The sequence below is a fragment of the Oncorhynchus keta genome, unplaced genomic scaffold (genome assembly GCF_023373465.1).
Source record: "Oncorhynchus keta strain PuntledgeMale-10-30-2019 unplaced genomic scaffold, Oket_V2 Un_contig_6964_pilon_pilon, whole genome shotgun sequence".
Lineage (NCBI taxonomy): Eukaryota > Metazoa > Chordata > Actinopteri > Salmoniformes > Salmonidae > Oncorhynchus > Oncorhynchus keta.
This window is the reverse complement of record NW_026289173.1, coordinates 1,732-15,343: the sequence shown is the minus strand read 5'-3', so window position 1 is coordinate 15,343 and position 13,612 is coordinate 1,732. Positions and strand designations below refer to the sequence as shown.

Here is a 13,612-nt window from a genome sequence, read left to right as displayed (position 1 = left end):
AGAGGGAGAAGAGTGAGAAGAGAGGAGGGAGAGTAAGAAGAGAGTGAGAAGAGAGGAGAGCGAGAGGGTGAAGAGATGGGGAGAGAGGGAGAAGAGTGAGAAGAGAGGAGAGAGAGTAAGAAGAGAGTGAGGAGAGAGAGAGGGTGAAGAGAGGAGGGAGAGAGGGAGAAGAGTGAGAAGAGAGGAGAGAGAGAGGGTGAAGAGAGGAGGGAGAGAGGGAGAAGAGGGAGAAGAGAGGAGAGAGAGTAAGAAGAGAGTGAGAAGAGAGGAGAGAGAGAGGGTGAAGAGAGGAGGGAGAGGGAGAAAATAGTGAGAAGACAGGAGAGAGAGGGTGAAGAGAGGAGAGAGGGAGAAGAGAGTGAGAAGAGAGGAGAGAGAGTAAGAAGAGTGAGAAGAGAGGAGAGAGAGAGGGTGAAGAGAGGAGGGAGAGAGGGAGAAAAGAGTGAGAAGACAGGAGAGAGAGGGTGAAGAGAGGAGAGAGGGAGAAGAGAGTGAGAAGAGAGTGTGAGACGAGAGGGAGAAGGGAGGAGAGAAAGAGGGGGAGATATAAGGAGTGAGTTGGAGAGGCCTTAACAAACACAGCATTATACATCCTGAAATGCCATGAGGTGTGTGTGCTTAGAGTCATACAGTAATTATCCGTTAAGGAAAAACCACACAATTTCACAATGTGGAAAATCATGTGAAAATGTGTTTTTTGTAACACTTCATGTGTTTTCACTTGTAGTTTCATGTTATCACATGTTGCTTTACATGTTGTCACATTAACTTCATATAAGATCACATGAAAACGTGCTTTTGGAAAACGTCACGTGTTCACATGTGAACTCCATGTGGTTTTTCTGTCAGGGATATCACATCCAAATGAACTTCAATGCTGAGGGGGAGGGGAGGAGGAGGAGGGAGGAGGAGGAGGGGGAGGAGGGGGGGAGGAGGGGGAGGAAGAGGGAGGAGGAGGAGGGAGGAGGAGGGGGAGGAGGGAGGAGGAGGGGGAGGAGGAAGAGGGAGGAGGAAGGGGGAGGAGGAGGGGGAGGAGGAGGGGAGGAGGGGAGGGAGGGGAGGGAAGGGGGGGAGGAGGGAGGAGGAAGAGGGAGGAGAGGGGGAGGAGGGAGGAGGATGGGGGAGGAGAGAAAGGTCATTGTGGTCTTAGTCTTCTGATACCACACTACTGTTCAGTCATTAACTACCCTCGTGTATGTATAATATATAATAATATATATGCCATTTTAGCAGACGCTTTTATCCAAAGCGACTTACAGTCATGTGTGCATACATTCTACGTATGGGTGGTCCCGGGGATCGAACCCACTACCCTGGCGTTACAAGCGCCATGCTCTACCAACTGAGCTACAGAAGGACCAATGTCCCCTCCCTCCCAGCCCCCAAGCCACTTACAGTATATGACTGGATGGTTAATGGGGCTAACAGTTCTTATCTGGGGCACTGATTTCATTAACTACCCTTGTGTATGTCCTTCCCCACAACCCGTAATAGTCCTTACCTGGGATAGTATGCAGTGTAGTTCATGTAGAGCTGAGTGCTAGCTGGGTAGTAGGCGTGTCCAGGTCCTAGGGGGCGGGGACTCAGCATCACCTGCCCAATGGGAGGGAAGAGGCCGGCAGCCTCAGCCGACATGATGGAAGGGATGGGTGGGAAGGAGTAGGAGGGAGGAGACAGACCTGGGGAGGGGGGATTGTGGGTGGGTTGGTGGGGGGGGGGGGGACAGTTAGACAACACGCCAAGGCAAGGACACGGAAAGGACACATGCCCAACACGGCACACAGAGAACTAGAGATCCCCTGGTCCCATCTAAAGATGGCTGCTGTAAGCAGACTACAGTGTGCTTCCCAGTCGTCTACAATGTGACATGGTCCGGTCGTAGTTTGTTTCTAGGTGAGTCTTCTGCAACAACGACCCTCCTCAATGAACACCTTTAGTTTCTACAGACGTGTGTTTGGGCTTGACTCCTGACCCCACTAATGACCTCAATATTATATCACCATGACTGTTTTACATTTGAGTCATTTAGCAGACGCTCTCATCCAGAGAGACCTACAGTGTTGAGTGCACACATTTTCATACTGGTCCCCGGTCGGAATCAAAACCCACAACCCTGGAATTGCAAGTGCCATGCTCTCCCAACTGAGCTACACGGGACTACACACCAGAGCTCAATGACTAGACATCACCATCACTACACACCAGAGCTCAATGACTAGACATCACCATCACTACACACAGAGCTCAATGACTAGACATCACCATCACTACACACCAGAGCTCAATGACTAGACATCACCATCACTACACACCAGAGCTCAATGACTAGACATCACCATCACTACACACCAGAGCTCAATGACTAGACATCACCATCACTACACACCAGAGCTCAATGACTAGACATCACCATCACTACACACCAGAGCTCAATGACTAGACATCACCATCACTACACACCAGAGCTCAATGACTAGACATCACCATCAGTACACACCAGAGCTCAATGACTAGACATCACCATCACTACACACCAGAGCTCAATGACTAGACATCACCATCACTACACACCAGAGCTCAATGACTAGACATCACCATCAGTACACATCAGAGCTCAATGACTAGACATCACCATCACTACACACCAGAGCTCAATGACTAGACATCACCATCACTACACACCAGAGCTCAATGACTAGACATCACCATCACTACACACCAGAGCTCAATGACTAGACATCACCATCAGTACACACCAGAGCTCAATGACTAGACATCACCATCACTACACACCAGAGCTCAATGACTAGACATCACCATCACTACACACCAGAGCTCAATGACTAGACATCACCATCACTACACACCAGAGCTCAATGACTAGACATCACCATCACTACACACCAGAGCTCAATGACTAGACATCACCATCACTACACACCAGAGCTCAATGACTAGACATCACCATCAGTACACACCAGAGCTCAATGACTAGACATCACCATCACTACACACCAGAGCTCAATGAATAGACAACTCCATCACTACACACCAGAGCTCAATGACTAGACATCACTATCAGTACACACCAGAGCTCAATGACTAGACATCACCATCACTACACACCAGAGCTCAATGACTAGACATCACCATCAGTACACACCAGAGCTCAATGACTAGACATCACCATCACTACACACCAGAGCTCCATGACTAGACATCACCATCACTACACACCAGAGCTCAATGACTAGACATCACCATCAGTACACACTAGAGCTCAATGACTAGACATCACCATCACTACACACCAGAGCTCAATGACTAGACATCACCATCAGTACAAACCAGAGCTCAATGACTAGACATCACCATCACTACACACCAGAGCTCAATGACTAGACATCACCATCACTACACACCAGAGCTCAATGACTAGACATCACCATCACTACACACCAGAGCTCAATGACTAGACATCACCATCAGTACACACCAGAGCTCAATGACTAGACATCACCATCACTACACACCAGAGCTCAATGACTAGACATCACCATCACTACACACCAGAGCTCAATGACTAGACATCACCATCACTACACACCAGAGCTCAATGACTAGACATCACCATCACTACACACCAGAACTCAATGACTAGACATCACCATCAGTACACACCAGAGCTCAATGACTAGACATCACCATCACTACACACCAGAGCTCAATGACTAGACATCTCAATCACTACACACCAGAGCTCAATGACTAGACATCACCATCACTACACACCAGAGCTCAATGACTAGACATCACCATCAGTACACACCAGAGCTCAATGACTAGACATCTCCATCACTACACACCAGAGCTCAGCTCCACCCACCTCTCCCACAGCCCCACTGATTGGACACACTCCAACTGAAAGACTCAAGCCCAATCCTAAATCAATCCTGAGTCCCTCCCTTCAACTCACTTTTGTAATATTGCTTACACACCTATCCAATACTTCCAGCACATTGGGATCCATTTGGAATTGGGCAAGAGGCCTCACACATGCCAAGCACACATAAACCATTGGAACACACTGTTTTTAATCAGAGTGTGTGAAGAAGATGTTTTCATTGAACAGTCAATGAACTACAGATTTCTCCCCGCATGCAAATTCACCAAAATCACACAGAATATTCCCAAACCACAAGGGGTAACACACACAAACACACACACTCACACCCCAGGTTCCTACCCCTCTGGTCAGGTCAGACCCTTCTACCCTCCCAGAGTTCTAGATCAGAGAGAACCCAGACAGAAAAGAAGACAGGGGGCAAGATTTAACCTCTGACCTCTATCCCCTCACCCTTTCCTGCCCCCTGGTCTGTGGCAGCCCACCTACCCTGCGGTCCCGAAGCGCCCAGCTCCCAGCAGCACTTACGTCTGGACTTACATGGCGGCGGGCTGAGCCCTGTCCCACTCCTGGTCCGGGTGTGTGTGTGAATGTGTGTGTGTGAGAGGGAGCCTCCCATCAACACCAGACCCATCTCTTCAGCGCTACAGGGGAACACCTCCACATAGCGGCTGTTAACCCCTCGCTTGCCAGCCTGGCCCGGACCAGACATCACCTGCTTGTGGACCCGCTGGGAGGCAGAGAAAGCCCGCTCTGCTGAACACATCTGGATGAAACAGTCCCCTGACGGACGACCCTATGGAGATACACACACAAAGCAGGGTAGCTTTACTATCAGTATGCATAGTGTGTGTGTGTGTGTGTGTGAGCAGGCTTATATAGTGTGTACCTACCTGTTGGTTGACCACCATGTGTACTCCGTGTGGTCTGATGTCGTGTGTGTATTCTCCTAGGAAGGCCAGTATGTCCTCTATGGTGGCGGTGTAGGGCAGCCCCCTCAGCCTGAGGCAGTCCCTCACACCACCAGGAGAGGGCAACAGAGACACAGAGGGCAACATTGACACCAGGGGGGCTGGAGCCACGGGGATCAGAGGGGCTGACGTGTACCTGTTCAACACCTACACACAGAGAGAGTTATACGGTTAGATGGTTATAAGTGCTGGTTCAGCAACAACATACACACATAAACAAGCATATTCTCTCTGGAGTTCCTGGTTTTAATCTGGCAGGGGTATTCCGATTAAGTGTGTGTAGGTGTGTGTGTGTGTCTGTATTGAAAAGATGTGTGTGTGTTTGTGTGTTGACAGTAGGAATCTGGCTGGTTGCCAACAGGATATCACAATGTTTACCGTCCTGGAGAAGAACTGTAACCCAGCCCCCTCAGGGTCACTCACTACCACCGAACTCTGACCTCTTGACCTCTCACCTTCAGACATCTAAAACCACTAGAACATATAAACCTGTACTGTGTAGGAGTCTAAAACTACTAGAACATTTAAACCTGTACTGTGTAGGAGTCTAAAACCACTAGAACATTTAAACCTGTACTGTGTAGGAGTCTAAAACCACTAGAACATTTAAACCTGTACTGTGAAGGAGTCTAAAACCACTAGAACATTTAAACCTGTACTGTGTAGGAGTCTAAAACCACTAGAACATATAAACCTGTACTGTGTAGGAGTCTAAAGCCACTAGAACATTTAAACCTGTACTGTGAAGGAGTCTAAAACCACTAGAACATTTAAACCTGTACTGTGTAGGAGTCTAAAACCACTAGAACATTTAAACCTGTACTGTGTAGGAGTCTAAAACCACTAGAACATTTAAACCTGTACTGTGAAGGAGTCTAAAACCACTAGAACATTTAAACCTGTACTGTGTAGGAGTCTAAAACGACTAGAACATATAAACCTGTACTGTGAAGGAGTCTAAAACCACTAGAACATTTAAACCTGTAGTGTGTAGGAGTCTAAAACCACTAGAACATTTAAACCTGTACTGTGTAGGAGTCTAAAACCACTAGAACATTTAAACCTGTACTGTGTAGGAGTCTAAAACCACTAGAACATTTAAACCTGTACTGTGTAGGAGTCTAAAACCACTAGAACATTTAAACCTGTACTGTGTAGGAGTCTAAAACCACTAGAACATATAAACCTGTACTGTGTAGGAGTCTAAAACCACTAGAACATATAAACCTGTACTGTGTAGGAGTCTAAAACCACTAGAACATTTAAACCTGTACTGTGTAGGAGTCTAAAACCACTAGAACATATAAACCTGCACTGTGAAGGAGTCTAAAACCACTAGAACATTTAAACCTGTACTGTGTAGGAGTCTAAAACCACTAGAACATTTAAACCTGTACTGTGTAGGAGTCTAAGTGCATGGGAATGTTACTACACTGAGAGCTGAGACACCTGCTTATCAATTAATAGGGCTAGACTATGAGAGGTGAGGTGAGGTGTGTGTGTGTGTGTGTGTGTGTGTGTGTGTGTGTGTGTGTGTGTGTGTGTGTGTGTGTGTGTGTGTGTGTGTGTGTGTGTGTGTGTGTGGTGTGTATTAGGAGGGTAATCTTTCACAGACCAGATCATTTAAGTGTTTGCTCAACAAACCTCCCATTGACCGCACACACACACACACACACACACACACACACACACACACACACACACACACACACACACACACACACACACACACACACACACACACACACACACACACACTGGCACACACACACACACACACAGCCACACACACACTGGCACACAGCTACACACACACTGACACACAGCTACACACAGCTACACACACACACACACACACACACACACACACACACACACACACACACACACACACACACACACAAACACGCACACACACAGACACACACAGAAACACACACACACACTCGCTCATCCAGTTGTTAATTAGAGTAAATGCCCGTGTTCTATTGAAGCTCTGTGTCACACCCTTAAACCTTTAAATCCTCTGCTTAGGTTTCCTACAGAAACCCCCACCAGGACTATACCAACACACACACGCACCAACACACACACATGCATGCACACTCCCTACCTCTCTCTTTCTACCTGTTGCACTTTAGCAGACAAAACAGACACACACGTTCCACCTCAACAGACAGACGCACATCCCTCCTCCAACACACAGACATACCTGTCGCACCTTAACAGACAGACAAACCCTCCCCCTTTTCATACCTGTCGCACCTTAACAGACAGACAAACCCTCCCCCTCTTCATACCTGTTACACCTTAACAGACAGACAAACCCTCCCCCTCTTCATACCTGTTACACCTTAACAGACAGACAAACCCTCCCCCTCTTCATACCTGTCGCACCTTAACAGACAGACAAACCCTCCCCCTCTTCATATCTGTTGCACCTTAACAGACAGACAAACCCTCCCCCTCTTCATACCTGTCGCACCTTAACAGACAGACAAACCCTCCCCCTCTTCATACCTGTCGCACCTTAACAGACAGACAAACCCTCCCCCTCTTCATACCTGTTGCACCTTAACAGACAGACAAACCCTCCCCCTCTTCATACCTGTAGCACCTTAACAGACAGACAAACCCTCCCCCTCTTCATACCTGTCGCACCTTAACAGACAGACAAACCCTCCCCCTCTTCATACCTGTCACACCTTAACAGACAGACAAACCCTCCCCCTCTTCATACCTGTCGCACCTTAACAGACAGACAAACCCTCCCCCTCTTCATACCTGTCGCACCTTAACAGACAGACAAACCCTCCCCCTCTTCATTCCTGTCGCACCTTAACAGACAGACAAACCCTCCCCCTCTTCATACCTGTTACACCTTAACAGACAAGACAAACCCTCCCCTCTTCATACCTGTTTCACCTTAACAGACAGACAAACCCTCCCCCTCTTCATACCTGTTACACCTTAACAGACAGACAAACCCTCCCCCTCTTCATACCTGTTACACCTTAACAGACAGACAAACCCTCCCCCTCTTCATACCTGTTGCACCTTAACAGACAGACAAACCCTCCCCCTCTTCATACCTGTTACACCTTAACAGACAAGACAAACCCTCCCCTCTTCATACCTGTTGCACCTTAACAGACAGACAAACCCTCCCCCTCTTCATACCTGTTACACCTTAACAGACAGACAAACCCTCCCCCTCTTCATACCTGTTACACCTTAACAGACAGACAAACCCTCCCCCTCTTCATACCTGTTGCACATTAACAGACAGACAAACGCTCCCCCTCTTCATACCTGTTACACCTTAACAGACAGACAAACCTTCCCCCTCTTCATACCTGTTGCACCTTAACAGACAGACAAACCCTCCCCCTCTTCATACCTGTTACACCTTAACAGACAGACAAACCCTCCCCCTCTTCATACCTGTTACACCTTAACAGACAGACAAACCCTCCCCCTCTTCATACCTGTTACACCTTAACAGACAGAAAAAACCCTCCCCTCTTCATACCTGTTACACCTTAACAGACAGACAAACCCTCCCCCTCTTCATACCTGTTGCACCTTAACAGACAGACAAACCCTCCCCCTCTTCATACCTGTTACACCTTAACAGACAGACAAACCCTCCCCCTCTTCATACCTGTCACACCTTAACAGACAGACAAACCCTCCCCCTCTTCATACCTGTCGCACCTTAACAGACAGACAAACCCTCCCCCTCTTCATACCTGTCGCACCTTAACAGACAGACAAACCCTCCCCCTCTTCATACCTGTTGCACCCTTAACAGACAGACAAACCCTCCCCCTCTTCATACCTGTTGCACCTTAACAGACAGACAAACCCTCCCCCTCTTCATACCTGTCGCACCTTAACAGACAGACAAACCCTCCCCCTCTTCATTCCTGTCGCACCTTAACAGACAGACAAACCCTCCCCCTCTTCATACCTGTTACACCTTAACAGACAAGACAAACCCTCCCCTCTTCATACCTGTTGCACCTTAACAGACAGACAAACCCTCCCCCTCTTCATACCTGTTACACCTTAACAGACAGACAAACCCTCCCCTCTTCATACCTGTTGCACCTTAACAGACAGACAAACCCTCCCCCTCTTCATACCTGTTACACCTTAACAGACAAGACAAACCCTCCCCTCTTCATACGTGTTGCACCTTAACAGACAGACAAACCCTCCCCCTCTTCATACCTGTTACACCTTAACAGACAGACAAACCCTCCCCTCTTCATACCTGTTACACCTTAACAGACAGACAAACCCTCCCCCTCTTCATACCTGTTGCACATTAACAGACAGACAAACGCTCCCCCTCTTCATACCTGTTACACCTTAACAGACAGACAAACCTTCCCCCTCTTCATACCTGTTGCACCTTAACAGACAGACAAACCCTCCCCCTCTTCATACCTGTTACACCTTAACAGACAGACAAACCCTCCCCCTCTTCATACCTGTTACACCTTAACAGACAGACAAACCCTCCCCCTCTTCATACCTGTTACACCTTAACAGACAGAAAAAACCCTCCCCCTCTTCATACCTGTTACACCTTAACAGACAGACAAACCCTCCCCCTCTTCATACCTGTTGCACCTTAACAGACAGACAAACCCTCCCCCTCTTCATACCTGTTGCATCTTAACAGACAGACAAACCCTCCCCCTCTTCATACCTGTTACACCTTAACAGACAAGACAAACCCTCCCCTCTTCATTCCTGTTACACCTTAACAGACAAGACAAACCCTCCCCCTCTTCATACCTGTTACACCTTAACAGACAAGACAAACCCTCCCCCTCTTCATTCCTGTTACACCTTAACAGACAGACAAACCCTCCCCCTCTTCATTCCTGTTACACCTTAACAGACAGACAAACCCTCCCCCTCTTCATACCTGTTGCACCTTAACAGACAGACAAACCCTCCCCCTCTTCATACCTGTTACACCTTAACAGACAGACAAACCCTCCCCCTCTTCATACCTGTCACACCTTAACAGACAGACAAACCCTCCCCCTCTTCATACCTGTCGCACCTTAACAGACAGACAAACCCTCCCCCTCTTCATACCTGTCGCACCTTAACAGACAGACAAACCCTCCCCCTCTTCATTCCTGTCGCACCTTAACAGACAGACAAACCCTCCCCCTCTTCATACCTGTTACACCTTAACAGACAAGACAAACCCTCCCCTCTTCATACCTGTTTCACCTTAACAGACAGACAAACCCTCCCCCCTCTTCATACCTGTTACACCTTAACAGACAGACAAACCCTCCCCCTCTTCATACCTGTTACACCTTAACAGACAGACAAACCCTCCCCCTCTTCATACCTGTTGCACCTTAACAGACAGACAAACCCTCCCCCTCTTCATACCTGTTACACCTTAACAGACAAGACAAACCCTCCCCTCTTCATACCTGTTGCACCTTAACAGACAGACAAACCCTCCCCCTTCATACCTGTTACACCTTAACAGACAGACAAACCCTCCCCCTCTTCATACCTGTTACACCTTAACAGACAGACAAACCCTCCCCCTCTTCATACCTGTTGCACATTAACAGACAGACAAACGCTCCCCCTCTTCATACCTGTTACACCTTAACAGACAGACAAACCTTCCCCTCTTCATACCTGTTGCACCTTAACAGACAGACAAACCCTCCCCCTCTTCATACCTGTTACACCTTAACAGACAGACAAACCCTCCCCCTCTTCATACCTGTTACACCTTAACAGACAGACAAACCCTCCCCCTCTTCATACCTGTTACACCTTAACAGACAGAAAAAACCCTCCCCTCTTCATACCTGTTACACCTTAACAGACAGACAAACCCTCCCCCTCTTCATACCTGTTGCACCTTAACAGACAGACAAACCCTCCCCCTCTTCATACCTGTTACACCTTAACAGACAGACAAACCCTCCCCCTCTTCATACCTGTCACACCTTAACAGACAGACAAACCCTCCCCCTCTTCATACCTGTCGCACCTTAACAGACAGACAAACCCTCCCCTCTTCATACCTGTCGCACCTTAACAGACAGACAAACCCTCCCCTCTTCATACCTGTTGCACCCTTAACAGACAGACAAACCCTCCCCCTCTTCATACCTGTTGCACCTTAACAGACAGACAAACCCTCCCCTCTTCATACCTGTCGCACCTTAACAGACAGACAAACCCTCCCCCTCTTCATTCCTGTCGCACCTTAACAGACAGACAAACCCTCCCCCTCTTCATACCTGTTACACCTTAACAGACAAGACAAACCCTCCCTCTTCATACCTGTTGCACCTTAACAGACAGACAAACCCTCCCCTCTTCATACCTGTTACACCTTAACAGACAGACAAACCCTCCCCTCTTCATACCTGTTGCACCTTAACAGACAGACAAACCCTCCCCCTCTTCATACCTGTTACACCTTAACAGACAAGACAAACCCTCCCCTCTTCATACGTGTTGCACCTTAACAGACAGACAAACCCTCCCCCTCTTCATACCTGTTACACCTTAACAGACAGACAAACCCTCCCCTCTTCATACCTGTTACACCTTAACAGACAGACAAACCCTCCCCTCTTCATACCTGTTGCACATTAACAGACAGACAAACGCTCCCCTCTTCATACCTGTTACACCTTAACAGACAGACAAACCTTCCCCCTCTTCATACCTGTTGCACCTTAACAGACAGACAAACCCTCCCCTCTTCATACCTGTTACACCTTAACAGACAGACAAACCCTCCCCTTTCATACCTGTTACACCTTAACAGACAGACAAACCCTCCCCTCTTCATACCTGTTACACCTTAACAGACAGAAAAAACCCTCCCCCTCTTCATACCTGTTACACCTTAACAGACAGACAAACCCTCCCCTCTTCATACCTGTTGCACCTTAACAGACAGACAAACCCTCCCCTCTTCATACCTGTTGCATCTTAACAGACAGACAAACCCTCCCCCTCTTCATACCTGTTACACCTTAACAGACAAGACAAACCCTCCCCTCTTCATTCCTGTTACACCTTAACAGACAAGACAAACCCTCCCCCTCTTCATACCTGTTACACCTTAACAGACAAGACAAACCCTCCCCTCTTCATTCCTGTTACACCTTAACAGACAGACAAACCCTCCCCTCTTCATTCCTGTTACACCTTAACAGACAGACAAACCCTCCCCTCTTCATACCTGTTGCACCTTAACAGACAGACAAACCCTCCCCCTCTTCATACCTGTTACACCTTAACAGACAGACAAACCCTCCCCCTCTTCATACCTGTTACACCTTAACAGACAGACAAACCCCCCTCTTCATACCTGTTGCACCTTAACAGACAGACAAACCCTCCCCTCTTCATACCTGTTACACCTTAACAGACAGACAACCCCCCTCTTCATACCTGTTACACCTTAACAGACAGACAAACCCCCCTCTTCATACCTGTTACTCCTTAACAGACAGACAAACCCTCCCCTCTTCATACCTGTTGCACCTTAACAGACAGACAAACCCTCCCCCTCTTCATACCTGTTACACCTTAACAGACAGACAAACCCTCCCCTCTTTCATACCTGTTACACCTTAACAGACAGACAAACCCTCCCCTTTCATACCTGTTACACCTTAACAGACAGACAAACCCTCCCCCTCTTCATACCTGTTACACCTTAACAGACAGACAAACCCTCCCCCTCTTCATACCTGTTACACCTTAACAGACAGACAAACCCTCCCCCTCTTCATACCTGTTGCACCTCAGCGGCGGTGCTCTTGAACAGCTCAATGTATCTCTTTCCCAGGATGTCTTTGTGCTTCCTGAGAGCGCACTGAGCATGCTCCTCACTGGCGAATAGGACAAAGGCGTCGCCTGTCGGCCTTCCATCAGGGAAACGCACAAATAGGATACCTTCCTTGTCACCACTGACAGGACACGCCTCTTTAGGCCCCTCCCCTTGGGAGAAGAAGGCCAGCACCTGGTCAGGTGTGGCAGTGAAGGGAAGACCTCTCATCCTGACAATCACCTGGTCCTCTCGAGACAGAAACAACGCCACCTCACTGGAGGTACCGCCTGCTATCTTAAGGAAGTCTTCTCCTGTTGCCTTGTACACCTGCAGCAGAAAAGACATGGCATTAACTCCTGCTCTTTGTGCTCCAGCTGTTATTTACAGGTTATGTTTACTTATTTACTGGTGTTGTTAGTATCTGAGCCACACCATAGATAGTTAGTAAAAGGTTGATAACAGGTTATTAACAGGTCACCTCTATGTATCGTGGTTATTGGTAGGGTTAGTAAAAGGTTGATAATAGGTTATTAACAGGTCACCTCTATGTATCGTTGGTTAGTGGTAGGGTTAGTTAAAGGTTGAAAATAGGTTATTAACAGGTTACCGTAATTGCTGGACTATTAAGCGCACCTGAATATAAACCGCACCCACTGAATTATTAAAAAATATGTATTTTGTACATAAATAAGCCGCACATGTCTATAAGCCGCAGGTGCCTGCCGGTACATTGAAACAAATGAACTTTACACAGCCTTTAAACGAAACACGGCTTGTAACAAAAATAAATATGTTTTAACAAAACACGGCTTGTAACAAGAATTAAAACAGTAGCCTACCAAGCCTCCTCCTGTGCACTGAAACCACTGAAGTCATCTCCTTCGG

At 47.7% G+C, this 13,612-nt stretch overlaps 1 protein-coding gene across 1 annotated transcript; it reads right to left on the bottom strand.

The window, feature by feature from the left end:
• Window positions 1-6: 6 nt before the first annotated feature.
• LOC118373892 (epithelial splicing regulatory protein 1-like) lies at window positions 7-13,072 on the bottom strand. Its single transcript, XM_052511545.1, has 5 exons — window positions 12,692-13,072; window positions 4,798-5,022; window positions 4,445-4,700; window positions 1,502-1,679; window positions 7-877 (listed from the first exon to the last, which is right to left on the bottom strand). Exons 1-5 carry the CDS (start codon window positions 13,070-13,072, stop codon window positions 817-819), a joined length of 1,101 nt encoding a protein of 366 aa, XP_052367505.1. The 3' UTR covers window positions 7-816.
• Between the last annotated feature and the right edge of the window lie 540 nt (window positions 13,073-13,612).